This window comes from Ciconia boyciana, chromosome 26, assembly GCF_034638445.1.
Source record: "Ciconia boyciana chromosome 26, ASM3463844v1, whole genome shotgun sequence".
NCBI classification, from domain to species: Eukaryota; Metazoa; Chordata; class Aves; order Ciconiiformes; family Ciconiidae; genus Ciconia; species Ciconia boyciana.
In genome coordinates, this window is record NC_132959.1 from 2338215 (window position 1) to 2353536 (window position 15322).

Sequence of the window (15322 nt, forward strand, 5' to 3'; positions counted from 1 at the left end):
AACATCTTTTAAAACTTTATATGCTGGAAGCACCAGCAGTGGTTGAGCGCTTGGATTAGAGAGTATTTTCAGAGCTTTTGTGAGTGGGGGCTGGCGGGTTTGTATCTTTTCTTTTTCAAGTGCTGGCATTTCTGTGGTGCTCTCCCATTTGCGTCGTGAGCGGAGTACCTGGGACAGTGCAACAAGTTACCCCAAAGCCACCCTCTAAGATGCTCAGAGCAGGGATTGCCCTTTCCTTCTGTGCCTGTGCAGCCCCGTACTCTGTGGAGCCCAGAACTGGGAGTTGCCGTCTTTGTGCCTCAGTTTCCCCTTTTATACCATGAGAATAATTGGTTTTTTTGACAATTACAGTGTGGAGTTAAGTGGCTAAATGCTTTAGTATTGCTTCCCTTATTCTCTTCTGTAAAGTCAGCGGTGTCAGGTGCTGGTCTGTTCTGCTTGAGAGGCACTGGGTTAGGTGGGTACGGCATCGCTTCTTCCTGCGGAGTGGGGAGGAACCACAGTGGTGGCGCGTGTCCCGTGAGGCCTGCAGAGGCCAGCAGTGACATCTACCCTGGACAGCTGGGTTACGGCATGGGGGCAAAGCTGGAGAAGCAGGCGAGGCGTGATGGCAGAGGGACGGAGATGAGTCACGCTCACTGTAGCAAAAGTTGACTGTCTAAAGCCCCCGGTGCAGTTTGCAGGGTCTCTTACTGCATGATGGAATGTGCCAATTTATTTAATAACATTTTGCCTCCCAACTGGACTTGTTATTCTCCACGTCCTCTTTTCGGTGGCCAGGTCCTACGGAGCACCCCAGAGGTGGCTGCAGGCCAATGCCAGATGGCACGGCGCTGGTAGCAGCGGGAGAGCTTTGTCATGCCCTTTGAATCAAGACTCGTGCTGGTCAGGGCCCACTCTCTTCCCAAATGGCCTCCTTGCAGGACTGTCAGGACAGCCCAGCACTGATAGTTATGTGCTATTTTCACCAAACTCAGATCTCTGATACTCTGAGTACAGTTTGTCTTGGGATTGTGTTTGGGGTTTTATCAAGGGATTTACGTGCCAAAAGACTTATCGTTAGGTGCCTGATGGGAATTTTAAAAGTGGATGGAGAAGATGCTTCACTCCCACTGAAATCCCGTTTCAGAGTCTGTATCATGCCTTAGCTATACACTTCCCGCAGCCGTATGCCAAGTCACTGGTGTAAGATTCCCCGTTGTCACATACCAATTTTTAAACTGATACACAGCATCCAAAAGTTTGCCACCGGCAGGATTTTGGCTGTCACCTAAGTTGCCTTTATTAAAGCAGCCGCCTGCCATTGTCACGACATGGCGTGTATCCACAGCGTGGTCTGATGACATAAAACTTGTTTTCATCCAGTTGCATGTTGCCAGCGATGAGCCCAGGATGGTGGAGTGTGGTCTGGGTGCCGGCACTGCGCAGAGGAGATGCCGCCTTCGGAGGGATGGCTGCCTGAGCAGCAGTCGGGCTGATGCCGCTGGCGTGCTTTGTATTATTGTTCTGGCTCTGGCGTGCCTTCTTCGGGCACATCTTGCAGAGATCAAAGGAAAGGGCAGTGGGTCACTCTTACTGGTTTCTTCTGATCCTGACAAACTCTTGTTCGGAGGTTCCCAATAAACAGCCCTTCCCACTCTCCCATCAGCAGGTAATCAATTTATCCAGGCGGTGTAAAAGGGCCTTTGAAAAAAATATAAAAAGCATTCGACCTCATAAATCTCTGTGGCATTTCTAAGTCTGTTCTTGTCCTAGGGGGAGTGTGCAGGGCTCCTTGCTGGAAGGGGCCATCCCTTTCTCACATGAAGCACAAAGACGAGGAAATGCAATGGCCAAGCAGCCCTGGGGGTGGCCAAGGAGCATCTTCAGCCACTTGGGAGCCCTACAGGCGATGGCCTGGATTTCCACGGGCGCTGATGGCCCTTTGCACCACTCACCCAGCAGAGCTGGACTCTCATGCCACACAAACGAACATCCCTGGCTGTTGTGCCTCGTGCGGGGAAGTTGTCTTGTAGCTGCACCAGATAAAGCACCTGCACCCACGTCCCAGGGAGGAGGAATTCAGCTCAAGGTGAAATCCTCGGGCTGTTTTGGAAAACACAAGGGGCGTAGCTGGTTGAGCAAGCCTGCAGGCAGTAGTACGACAGTGACTCACGTTTGTAAAGGATGTGACCAGTGATTCAGATCTGGAAACATCAACGATTTATGCGGAAGGAAGGGAGATAGGAGGGAGTCCAGCTCCAATTTCCGTGCTTGAAACAGGCAGTCACACTCCCAGCAGTGGAACTGACCCCCGGACATTGCTCACACTGGATTTACTGGGCTGGGGAAGGTGGCTGGGAGGGTTGGAGGCGATTGTGGCCTCCCTGAGCCACGTTTGCACCGGTGTGGCACGTGAAGTTGTCTGTACAGCTGTGCAGCTCCCCCATCCTGTTCCCATCCCTGTCCCCGTCCCCATCCCAGCTGCGGCAAGCCCTGATTGTCCAGTGATTTGCATTCATGGTTACCACAGTAAATATGGCCTTGTGCCCACAGACGCAAACGGGCCCCAATGAAATCAGTGCATCTTGCATACCGGAATAACTAATGGAAGAATTTAGTCTTTTATTAGCTGGTAATTAACTCAGTCCATAGTTTAACAACCTTTGTGTAGACTGTATTCTGGGATGATTTGTTTGCCCAGTTTGTATTTTCAGTAATGGTGTATTTTTTATTGTGCTTGCAGGATATATCAAAAGTACCTAATAAATAACACTGCAGGAAAAAGCAACTTGCAGCCCAGAGCTGGGAGCAACCACCTGCCCTGAGCAGGAAAAACAGAACCAGAAATGTTTAGATTATAATGTTACAAAACTACGGCAATCACTTCTTTAGTACCTTCTTGCGGTAGCTCTGATGAGTCCATGTCAGGATGTGATTTTCCTGCTGTGAGCGTTGCCAAGTGACTTCGGTCCTGCTGCTCGGTGCTGTACATTGGGAGGTGCAGCACAGCATTTCCAACAGCCCCTGCCATGCTCCAGGACTCCTCTGTGCTACACAAACTGGCCCAAAGTCTCCACCTTTTGCTTCGTAAGGCTGTAGTCTGAAAAACTGGTTCCACAAAGGCTCTCTGTGCTACTCTGCCGGCACAAAGGGCTTTGAATCTGGGTACGAGGAGACTCTTGCAGTGGCAGGGCAATGCGGGAGGCTCTCCACAGAAGTGTGGGTCCTGGTTGCGGGTGCAGGAATGCTCGACACACCTGCTGGCATAACGGACTGTAAGCAGGGCAGGCAGTGGAGAAGGGAGCCCTGGGTGGGTGTGCCATCCTTTGCAGGGGGGATGCGAGCCTGGGGCTGAGTTCCCATGCCACGTTTCACACGCAGCTGACTAGCTTTTCTCTAAGGGAGCAGGGGACAATGGACTTGCAAGGAATTGCTAATATCACGGCTTTGAATTTTGTTACACGGAGCACAAAAATATCATTGTTTTTAAAAGGGGGGGGGGGTGTAAGAGGGAGGGAAAAGACCTTGAAAACGTGGGCAAAATGAAAAGAGAACCTCTCTCTAAAGTTATGTTTATGTCCTCCTGCTTACTGTCCTCAAACATCCTATTTGCTCTGTTCAGCCCTGATGTTGCAGTTTTGCTCCCCGATGATGTGTTGATTCATAATAAACAGTTACCAAAATATCTTCTTGCTGCAAAAGCAGAACAACAAACACTCTCAGTTTATTTATGTATTTAACACCCCCCCCCCCGCATAATTTTGCCTCTGGATATCAAGTGTGAAACTGCTGCTTAGGAGATGAATTGAGTTTAATTAGGACATGTGTTTTTCCTTGTCTCTGAAGATAATTACAGCACTATTGTCTGGGAAAGGGGTCTGCTTGATGGGAGAATTTACCCCTCTGGAAAGGACCAGGCCAGGGGACTGCCATGACTCAGCTCTCCTCTCTTCTCTACAAGACTCTTTCAGCGGCTGGTGGCTCAGGTTGGCAGCCAGATCTGAGAGTCACCTGCTGTAGAGTGACTCACTCAAGGCTCTGCCCCATTCCCTACAACTTAAAATTTACTGTATGGGGCAGGGAGAGGATGGGAAAGACAGGGGAGAGAGAGGCTCCTGTCCAGAGAAGCACTCAACAGGGATGTAATTCTGAGCAGGTCAGGCTGCATCCGTGTCCTGATGAAGTTCCTTAAATCCTACAGGGGCTTCCAGCAGGGCAGAACCAGAACTGGAGGCAGAGGTGGAGCTGGAACCAGAGCTGGAACCTATCTCTGGCCCATGGCCTGCAGGAGGAGATCCTAGACCTTCACAGAGTTTGAGTCAAGCTCATCTGGAGATCAGGTTGGCTTAGGCTAGACATGAGCTAGGGTGTAGGCAAACAAATTTGGGCCACTGGGAACTTGGGGTCACAGGCAAGTTTGAAGTTGAGCTAAGACATCAGTAACAAGAGTTGGTAGAAGAGCTAGGAGTAGACTCAAGATCTCTAGAGACGCAGTCCAGAGCTCTGTCCACTCCTGGTGTAGTATTTCCCATGTGAAGGTAAACTCTCCTGAGACCAGCCTAACTGCACAGTACATTCAAGACTGTCCCAGTGTAGGTCTAACCAGTATGAACCTCCTGCTACACCATTGCACCTACTGCATTCCTACCTGATGGCCATTCTCGGTGACTCTCCTTTTGCTGGTGTTTTAAAGCAGTTGCAGATTTAGCATCCCCTCTCCCTTGACCCTGCCGCGCTGCTGGTCTGATGTAAAGTAGCCTCCAAGAAACAGAGAAACAGGATACAGAAACCTGTATTTCCCCTGCAGGTTGTATTAGTTATAGACTTGGAAGTTTGGGTTTGGGGCTGTTTTTTTTTCCTTAGATGAAATGCCTCATCTGTGTCTTCCTACTGCAATGTGTTTTCCCTTTCTGCCTTGACTTTCCTCCCAGAGGTCCAGTTTTATTTAACATCTCTAATTTAATGATGTGGAAGGGGGAGGAAACCAGCCTGCTAATGAAATTTGCAGAGAGCTAACAAACTGGCCAGCTCTGCAAACATACCTCAGGACTGAAAAGACAACACAGGAGGGGGAGGTCAGGAACCAGCGTGGGCTATAAGGTGGGCCTTGGCCTGGGAAATTGTAGGCTAATGATCCCAGGGCAGAAAGGGTCTGTGGGGAGTGGTAAAATGGTAAACATGGGCCTGGTAAGGCTGGAGTTCGCCCAGAGCTTCACACCTTGTGCAGAGCTAGCTCTTCCTGCAGTGCGGGGGCAAACGAGGTAAGCAGCATTCACTGGAGCTGAAACATTAGCAGAGAGAGGAGGAGAGAAACCAACACATCTGCCTGGCTCTGTCAGCCAGCACACAGCCTGAAAAACATGCATCTCGACAGGGTTTTTATGCCCTGACTTACCTCTCCAGGATTGCTCCAGCAACCTTGCCTCTGTGGAGAGTTTCAGCAGAGGGAAGAAGCCCCCCGGCCACACTGACGCTGACCTGGGACATGAGCCAGGTTCTCTCCTTGGTGCTGTGTCCTCACCCCGACTCCCAGTGGGACACGGGCCCACAGCATGGGGATCCACGTCTCTGTGGATCCTCACCACACCCCTCAGGTATGGCTTGCACGATCTGGCTGGAGGGATCTGCTCCTTGCCTGACGATGGCTGCATGCTTTTTCCAACATGAAGAAGAGCGGTCAAGGACACCTGTGGCAGGGTGCCTGAGGGAGACTGCTAGCCAGGCTTGGCTGGCCCCCTCGCCACTACAGGGCTTTGCTCTCTCTTGCTTTGCTCCACATCAACAGGACTTATTTGTGATGCTAAGATAATTCCCAGGGATTCAGGAGCTCATTTCGTTTGATCTGGCTTGTTAATTCCCAAGACAATCGCTGATTAAAGGCCACATGTCAGAGATCTGGAAACTCACTTGCAGGTTTCTCACTGGGACCCTTTGCGTGGGGATTGCAGCGTCCCGGCATCCACGGCTGTCGCTGCTCAACATGGTTATGCCGAAGGTGGCAGGCTGCTGTCAGCCGTGTAGGAGAGAGCAGGCGAGGAGGCAAGTAGCAGGGGCAATTGGCGGTCCTCAGGTCCTCACGAGCACTGCAGTGCTCACGAGTGCTCTGTCCCTCACAAGGCTCCCCCAAGGACAAATTTACTGGGTAGAGCTGAGGGGACTCGCCTCTTGTTAGGACCAGTATCACTTGTGATAGCCAGGGCCACTAACCAGCAGAGCCCCACTGTGGTCAGCATGTAGCAGATAAAACAAGAACAAAATCCTTTATTTCTGAGCTGTCTTAAACTCCTTCAGTTACAAAGAAAGGAAAAGCTGGAAACAAAAAGGATTTTTTATTTCACACCTCTCAAAATGTTTTGATATTTTCTAAATGGAAAGTTTCTCCAGAGTTTTGATACTGAAAAAACAACACCGCCCCCCAACAATTCAGCAAAACATGTTTGCAAAGTGTTTCAGTGCTACCACACTTGCATTTTTCTCTGAAAAAGCAGCTTTGGTGCAAAAACTTCAGTTAGCTCCAGCCTCATCCAGTTTCAGCATCATGCAGAGGTATCACCTCCCTTTCTCTGTAAACTATTATCATCACATCCTCCACATAACAGCAACTCGCACTTTGTATTCCAGCACTTGGGTACAGAAAACAGCAAGGGACATTATTCCATCTGTATTCTCGTGTTATTCCTGCTCCTTGAACAGATTGAAGCTGTGGCCAAAAGAAGAAATTACAAGGCTCTTCCCATTTTGCAAGGAGCCTAGCAATTGCCCAATAAATCTCCATCTGCAGAAGTATTAGTCACCCGTGCCAAGGAAAGAAGCAAGGGTTTGAATGACTGAGACTCTCCCATTTTGCCTCTGTGAGCGCAGGAACAATACAAGCCGAGCCACAAAAAGCCGTGGCTCGGCAGAGTGATAAAGGAACCAGCCTCGCAGAGAGTCTTCCCACCTCCTACCAAGGGCCCTGCTGTTTCCTTTTCAGCTCAGTGATTTTTCCATGAGAAAATGCCCTGGGAAACTGATTCTTCAGTGTGGGGGGACTTTTGTTCATGACGCCCTAAACCAGAGTCATCATACGCCTTTCCTTCCAGATGGGAAAACAGAATCTTGCTAAGATGTCAGAGGAAGGCCCCTGGGAGCTGCTTCTTTCCCACCCACCCATCCACTAAGTTACATGGCCTCTAGAAGGCAAATTAATACCCCCACATATACTATGGGCTAAAATTACCTTGAGTACGACCTGTGCATCCACTGGCATGGCAGAAAGCTCTGAAAGAAAAGACAGAGCAAAATCCAGCGGCTGAAAATTGAAGCAAGTCCAATTTTAGCTGCAGTGTGCACTTACATAGAAAAAAAGAAATCCACAGAGGACAGCCCATGTGGGGATATGTGTTTTTAAACAAAGATCGGGTACATTTTTAACATGCACTTTAGCTTAAGCAGAGTTATAAATGAGATGTAGAAACTACTGAGTAAAGTTCTCTGGCTTGTCTCATGCGGCCCAGGGTGGGTTTACAGCTTTGCACAAACCAAAAGCCCCAATTCCCTGTTCATTGCTAAAGCGCACTCACTTTATAGCAGCGAAAAAGTTTGTGAGCGAAAGCCTTACAGAAGTGCCTGGAAACAGGCCGCAGATTACTGCAGGCTCAGCAGCGGCGAGCCCATGTTACACCCAGGACCTGCACGGGCAGTCTGAGCCTGGGGTGTGTGGGATGCCAGTCTCCCCAACAGGACTCAGCCTCTAAGACACGGGTGTGGGAGTTGTTCTTGACGATCTCTAGTTAACAGGAGGGATGCCCATCAGGATGAAGCCCCTCAGCAGCGCCTGCTCTGCTGAGAAAGGATGCTCCAGCTCCAGCATCTTTCTCTCACCCCACTCTGTGCCTCCGCAGGACCCACGGTAGCAACTGAGCTCGCTGGGGAGAGCATTGGCTCAGAGCTGTGGTACTAATGCAAGGGCTCCTGCTCTGTCGAGTCATTTCACTCCCTCCTGCACTGAGAGCAGGTGCCCTGGAGGCCTCTTTGCTGACAGCCCAGCAGAAATCGCAAGCCAGGGATCTCATCTGGAGAGCCCAGTTTTTCCTCATTTCTGAGGAACGATTTGCTTTGCCTGCAGGAAAGCAGTGGGATTCCAAGCCGGGAGAGGAGGCTGAGGTGAGACGGCGTGAAATACAAGGTCCAAATGCGACTGGGAAAAAACCCAACAAAACCCAGCATTGTGCCCCTTCTCTCCAATTTGTTATCTGCTCTGGTTTAAAAAGCTCTGATTGTTTACAACAACGCTGATCAAAAGGGAGCCAGCAAACCTTACATGATGTCAGCTCTGTTTGCAAAGAAGGGTGGCACTGTGATCCTCCAAGCCTTATGATGTGAAGCAAGAGAAGTGCAAGGGAAGCAAGGGAAATAATGACTATGCAGGAGGCAGGGATGGCCCCCCAGGACTTTGTGTCAGGCTTGGTCCAAACCTTCAGTGCTTGCATTTGCCAGTAAGCAAAAATGCGTACCGAGGAGGCTGCAAAAGGCAATACTCAGGAGACAGGTTTCACTTAGGAAAGGCTGAGGCAACATCGCATGTCGTAGGTGTCTCTTAATCCACCACTTAATCCAGTACCAGGAGCACAACCTTTTACAATATGCTGTTAGGAAACTGAGCTGCCTGATAAGTAAGGTTGGAGCCTGCTGGCTAAATAAACCAAACACCTTGTTTCGTTTGGTACCTCTCCTGCCTCCAGCAACAGCGTCAACCTCACCTTGGAACTCCACTGCCTGACGAGGACTGCAGCATTGCAGGGCGTTAATCCCACAGGGAGGAGAGGAGCAAAATGTGTCAGCTTCCTAGATGCGAGGATGAAGGCGATGGACTGGAAACCATGCCAGCACCCATCCCTTCCAAAACAATGCCTGACGCTCCCGAGTTAGAAAGGAAATGCTCCCTAATGATGTGGCGTGGGAACTCTGCCCCACAGCCTGACCCCATTGTTTTCACGCGAGAGCCCTGGAGCAGCTCCGCAGCGCACGTACCATCAATCCTTCAGCACTGCAGGGACATTTTTGGATGGACAGGCGCCCAGGCTCGGAGTGACCTTGCTTCAGGGAATTAAGCCAGAGCAATGAGTGTGAATTCAAGTACTTTCCATCCAGAGCAGTTCTGCAGAGCTCTCAGGGAGCTAGAGGTTCAGTCTTATTTAATTACGGGAAAGCAAGAGATAAGGGAAAGACTTGCTCATTGGTAGCAGACATTCACAGAAGCCAGGCATCCAGTCTGCTGATGTCTGTTTTGACTCTTAACCTGTGCTGCTTTTCACAGTTCCTGTACCTAAAATAAAAGGAAACTCGAAAAAAACCCCTCTTGAAGGTATGGAGAGCCTGCGTTTCTCTCCTGGATGCCTGCACCCTCGCAGGAGGCAGGGGCTGGGATTACAGCTCTCGCCGTGCTTGTCTCCACCTTCCACAGAGCCAGGGTACGGGAAGCAGAGTGAGCACTTTCTGGTCTAGCTCGCATGCCAGCCACCCTCCTCTGCTCCATAATTACAATTCTCTTGCTTCTTTTCAAATCCAACATGTTTTATTACTGCTAGAATAATTTTTATTGTTAAAAAAAAAAATCACAATGCTTTTCCAGTTCACGACATGGGAGCAAAAACAGGGGCATGGCGTTGTGTTTGTTTCTTAAGGTAAACAGAAGTTAATAAAGAAGATTAAGAATGTAATTACACCTCAGTGGCATTACAAAAGGGATATTAGGAATCATTTAATAGACAAGAGGTCCAGTCAAAATGGGTTATTTAATAGGACTCAAAATATACAGACAACTGAGCAGAGCAAAGGGCTTCTAGTGCCCATCAGCTTCACCTTCCAGAGACGCACGCAAAAGTCTGGGCCAGGATCGTTAGATGTTCATTAGGGGACTCATACCGTGTGTTTTGACAAATCAGCTTTCCCACAGGCTGGCAGAGCTGCAGAGACCCAGTGCTTCTGTAGTGATGTTTTTCCCAGGCTCTCCCGCAGGTTACAATTCCAATTACGCAGCCACGTCCCGTTCAGAGCTGTGTTTGTGAGAAGACGATGAGGGTGCTGCAGTTTGGGCCATGTCCTGGTTCATCAGGGCAGACGCCAACACCAGCATTTCCTGCCCAAATGCTTCTCGTGCCCGTTGAGGTTCCTGACATGGATGGGGGAAGCTATGGCAGCAGCGCAGTGCGGGAACGTCCAGTTCTGCTCCAAAGCTGTACGGTCAGTTCATGGAAGCTCTGGATGGGCGAGACAGCGATTTCTCCAAGATTCACCGTCTGCTGCTTGACCTTGGCGTAACTTGAGAGCTCTCGGTGCTTCGGCCGCGGAACCCCGAAGCTGTAACTTCCTCAAGGAAGCTGCCAAGCAAAGTTAAGGTTAGCAGAGACAAGGGCCAACTTTTCACTCATGCAGATAGAAAGTAACCACATGGCCTGGCCTCAAGCCTCTGAACAAAACCAGCAAGTGCTCTACAACCTCAGAGCTATGTAAACATCTGTTTTCTCCCCTGGTGTCACCAGGATGGAGGGACAGAGTCACTCCTTCACATGTGGTGACAAAGAGGAGAAGACCTGCCCACAACAGCATGTGATCCAACGAAAAACCCCACCCAGAACAGGGATCCCGGTCCCAACCATGATGCTCCTTCCCCTCATCAGGCTCATATTAAACCCAGCAGCTCCCTCCCCAAGGAGGCAGCAGTGAGGAAGTGACAGGGACTGAGGGTCCCTGAAGGAGCATGTGACAAAGAGACACTCATCTCCTCCGATGTAAAAGCAGCATCCTGAGAGCTGGCATCGGGGCTAGCCACTTCCCTCTGCATTGGAGGGACAGTGGCAGGGTGGACAGATCACCCTCTGACTGAGCTACTCCTCCAGCTGCTTGCAAGGGGAAATGTCCTCAGACTGCGACAGCTAAAGTTAGGAGACACTCATCCAAGAGGAACTAAGTGAATGGCAGCCTTGGAGAATGCTCCCATTTTCCAGTGACAGATCCTCCTACCAGCCAGGATGAATTCAATGAGGGAGAACAAAGTGCAAAGCTATGGGACTGCAATGACTTGCCCTGGGGACCAAAATCTGGAGCACCGAAATCTGGGGCACCCAGCACGGATCACCAGGTCAACATCTTCACTTAACGTGGCCATTCATCCTTAAATGTTCCATCCTGTCCGGGAAGTCCCTTGTCTCTCCCCGTGCCATGAATGGTAAGGCTTCCAAAACGAGGGCAGCCGCTCCTCGTGGGCTCAGCTCAGCATCTGGACCGCGCTGGCAGCCCCACTTGCCTTTCAGTAACAAAGCCAGGAAGGCCAGTGTTCAGGCTTGTTTTTCTGCTCACTCTCAGTCTTCCTGTGTGGATGATAAGGCAGGAAGAGGCAGGGTGGAAACCTCCTGCTGAGGCATCCTTGACATTTCACAGCCAGGGCTTTCTGGAAAGCAGCCCCTTGAGCAGCCTGGGTCACCGCTCATGCCTCACCCCCCAGCTCCTCAGCCTCGTCCCAGGGCTCACATCCACAGCAAGACCCTTCCTCCTATTTCCAGCCTGTGTAGACCACACTCAAATCTAAATAATGAGCCACATGGAAACCTCTGGGCACCAACCATTCGTTCAGTCGGATCTCAAGAAAGTTTTAACCCAGTAAAATGCTTAAGTGCACACTCAGCTTCATCCCAGTCTCTCCTCTGTATGATTTTCCACGGAAACTTAAGGGAGTTTGGGGCTTAGACCCCAAGGAACTGCTCAATTTGAGACTTATGTACAAGTTTGCCCTGTAAAGTCAAGCGAACGGCTCAACCCCACACCAGAGCATGGTTCCACACGAGAAACAAAAGGCAATGCATTCAGAGACACATGTGAATAGGTGAACTGCTTCTCAAGAAAAAAATTGTCAGGTGGAGATCAGCTGCTGGGGGCTGGCGTTGGCCAACTGCAGAGGGAAAAAGGTCGAAGCAGGCAGCGAGCATGCAGCAGTTAACGAAAATGTCTGGGAGTCAGGCGGGCTGGGCTCTGTGTCTTGCTCTGGTTCAGATCCTGAGATCTTGAAATTGGAATTTGCAAGACTGTTCAGTCCTAGCCCAAATCTGTTTCCATTTAAGCCCCATTACATCTGTAGGAGCAGAGTTAGGCTAAGCACTTGATAGTTTGGAAAGTCCCGTTCTGGAATGCTTGCGGTGCGTCTTAAAAGCCTTGTATGGACATGGCTGAGCTGTGGAGGGAACTCTGTTTGTCAGCAAAGAATTTCTGCTGCATGCAGGACTGGGGTTGCATGGGGCTGGGTTAGGTGACAGGAGGGATGATTTCTACCTTGATGAGTCTGCAAAATGAATTTTGCCCATTCTGTCACCAGGCAGTCTTCAAAGGCCAATTTTATCCCTGAAACATGCCACGGCGTTTCAGTTTCCAGGCTTACACCTGTCATGAGCACAGATTCATTCCTTAGCTGGGTGGACAGGTATGCGCAGCAAGCTGAGAAGTAGGTGTAGATACAGAGTGGTATTTGTTGGAGCTGCACCAAGGTCAGTTGCATCACGCCTGCACTCCAGCAGCCTCAGCCCTGCTTCACAAAGCACAGCGGAGCTTAATCCAGCAAAGCACGCCAGAGCAAGGAAGGCTAAACCTTGGAAACACAGTTGTTTAAATAGGTCTAAAAGTGGGTTAAGGTTTGAGACTAATTCAATCCCTTCAAGAGAAAAAAAAACCCAACTCTTTGAAAGCATAATGCTTTAAAGCTCCTTGCATTGTTTTTGTCTGATTACAGCCTTTTATATGCCTTCGTTCGGCGCTCCTGCCTGCAAAAGCCAAACGGGAGCACAGCCTATGGAGGTGAGTGCTAGACTAGGACCAAAGCTTGGAGCTAGTCCCAGTTTCACCAGCAAGTGACAGCTCGCTCCTGCCTTTCACTGCTGCTCCCCACCTCTGTCTTTCATCTGGCCTTGCCTGGAGTATACACCGACCAGACCGTCTTCTCCTGCGTGCTGATACAGCTCCTGAGCAGCCGCTATAAACCAGAGCAAGACACCTGCGAGCGAACCTTCACGTGACATCCCTCTACATCTGTATGAGAAGTCTCTGAAGCCAAAGGAGCTGTGACGGCTGGCCACAAAATGAAGCTCTGGCCCACTGGCGTTACTTCACCACAGTTACTTACACCTGCCGGTCTGTGCAGTTTGGGAGGCAGCTGAATACTTTGCAAAACCACAGCAACGCTCCCACGTAAGGTCTAATGAGGATATGTTACCAGGAAGATGGTTACTCTGGCAATGCGATACAGTGCTACCAGTTTCTAGGTTGACTCATTCCTTCAATATGCTGATCGAGTTATCTGAGCGTTAATGCTTTTTTTCCAAAAAAAAAAAAAAAAAAAAGATAAAGAAATAAAAATCAGCTAAAAAAAACCCCCAACAAATCCTACAAAAATGTGATGCCCCTAAAACAGGTCTAAAATAGGTCTACCTGCCAAGGTTGTGAATCACGAGGGTTTAAAAACAAAATAAATTAAAAAATAACATCTCATGCAAATGCCTGCACCAACTTCCAGATCTCAACACCGCACCATTTAGAAATATGCATTCTGGGAGGGCAGCAGCCTGATTTATAAAAGGTGTGCAGGAACATTGCTTGTGCTATGGTCATTCAGCTCTGTGATTACAGCTAGAGAGCTGTCCCTCCTCCAGTTTTATTTTTAGGCATTAGAGTCAGGCAGACTGAGTTCTTAACAGAGAATGACTTGCCTTTATTTTTAAAGGAGACTCCTGTTTATTTGCTATCTGGAGAGAAAGTTTGTGTGTGTGGAAAGGGAGATGCAGTGAGACATTGTCACTTTATACTTCAGGGAGGTCTTAAAAGTGGGCAGCACGACCACCTCTGAGCATCTCCAGCACAGAAGGTCTCCCCATCTGGACTGCAGCTGATGGAAGAGCCAAACTCCCACCCGCGGCGGAGCACAGTAAAAATGCACCGTGCTGCGGCTGTTGTTATTTCCCAGGATGCTGAGGATCCTGCGAGAAACAGAGCGAGCATCTAGCGCAGTGGTCACAGCTACCCCAGCTCTGGCTGGGAAAGCCTCTGATCAGAGTGCGAATATCAAACCGCAAGGAGAATTTAACTGGTCTCTCCGCTCTACTCCAAACCGTCCCTCCCTCCATAGTAAGGAGGAACCGTGGCTGGTCCAAACACTCCTCCCAGAGGCACAGGTATCCGGTGACCAGGCTCCGCCAGCTACGCACACCGCAGCCGCGTTTGGCACAACCAGGCTATTACTGTAACTGGGTAAGTGGGTCAGGCTAGATATCCCCTTGGATTAGTCACAGCAGGTTTGTGCTTAACCTGTGCTCTGGATGAGTCAGCCCCACGCACCAGATGTTCCTCCTGGTCTTGGTCTTCCATTTTTAGCCAAATATTGATTGTTTTTTAACCCTTTCTCCTCCAAACCCAGCAGAATTTCTTTGAAATCCATATGCCTGTGCAGGAAAAGAAGGGAGCTGGTTGCCCGTGGGACTGGTAGTAAAACTGTTTGCCAAGAGCAAGGAATCAGCTCCCTCAGGTTGAATTTTCTTTAGGACACAGGGGAAGCCAGAGCCACTTCTTTCAGCCCAGAGAAGGGGAGCAGTTAGGAGGCGCTGCCAGCCGCATTAGGCTCTCTGACTTCTTCAATTCAAAGTCCAGTAATTATGTTCTTGGCTTTTCTCTCCCTGCCCTAACACCACAGCAAAGCCACTGACTTTAAGAGCTCTTTGCATTTCGCATTTTGGTGTGAGCCCATGACCCTCCACAAACGCTAAAGAGCGGAGAGCAATTGAAAACCCACAGATTTCACTCCAGCTCAGTTTTGCCCAAATTCATCTGGTTCCTGCAGGTAATTACAGATGTTGCTGTCAGTGTTAAGGAATGGCACCAAGTCAAGAAAGAACTCTCACTTTCACCATAAATATAATTTAAATACATATTACACATGTATTTTTTAAAGAACCTGTGATTAATAATTTCCAGCCTTCCAGCCCTTCCATTACAGCTCGTTATGTTGCAGGAAAAAAACAGATAGGAGCTCTACACTCAGGTCTTCGTTTATCAAGTGGTTCGACCCATGGCCAGATGCAATGGCGTAGCTGCAGACCGAGTCCCCAGCATGAGTCTGCTGTAGAAGAACTGCATTAAGTGGGCAGATGTGGCATTTCAATGCTCATACGCCGGGCACAGCTCTGCAGTGAGGCTCGCCATGCAGAAAAACATGTCCGGGAAGGCTTTTTTACCTTTTTGACAATCAAGTCATAATAGAAGTATTTTTAGTAGGGCTGCCAAAATTTCAAAAGTAACAGAGGCAGCCAACCTGGTTTGATTA

At 49.5% G+C, this 15322-nt stretch overlaps 1 protein-coding gene across 3 annotated transcripts in view; it reads right to left on the reverse strand.

Moving 5' to 3' along the window:
- Positions 1-9548: 9548 nt before the first annotated feature.
- Positions 9549-15322, reverse strand: part of VPS45 (vacuolar protein sorting 45 homolog) — a 29759-nt gene continuing 23985 nt past the window's right edge. For all 3 annotated transcript variants that reach the window (XM_072846768.1, XM_072846767.1, XM_072846765.1), the window contains one exon: positions 9549-10343. In XM_072846768.1, coding sequence (XP_072702869.1) covers positions 10256-10343 — 88 coding nt within the window. In that variant the 3' untranslated portion in view covers positions 9549-10255. The remainder of the gene's footprint in view (positions 10344-15322) is intronic.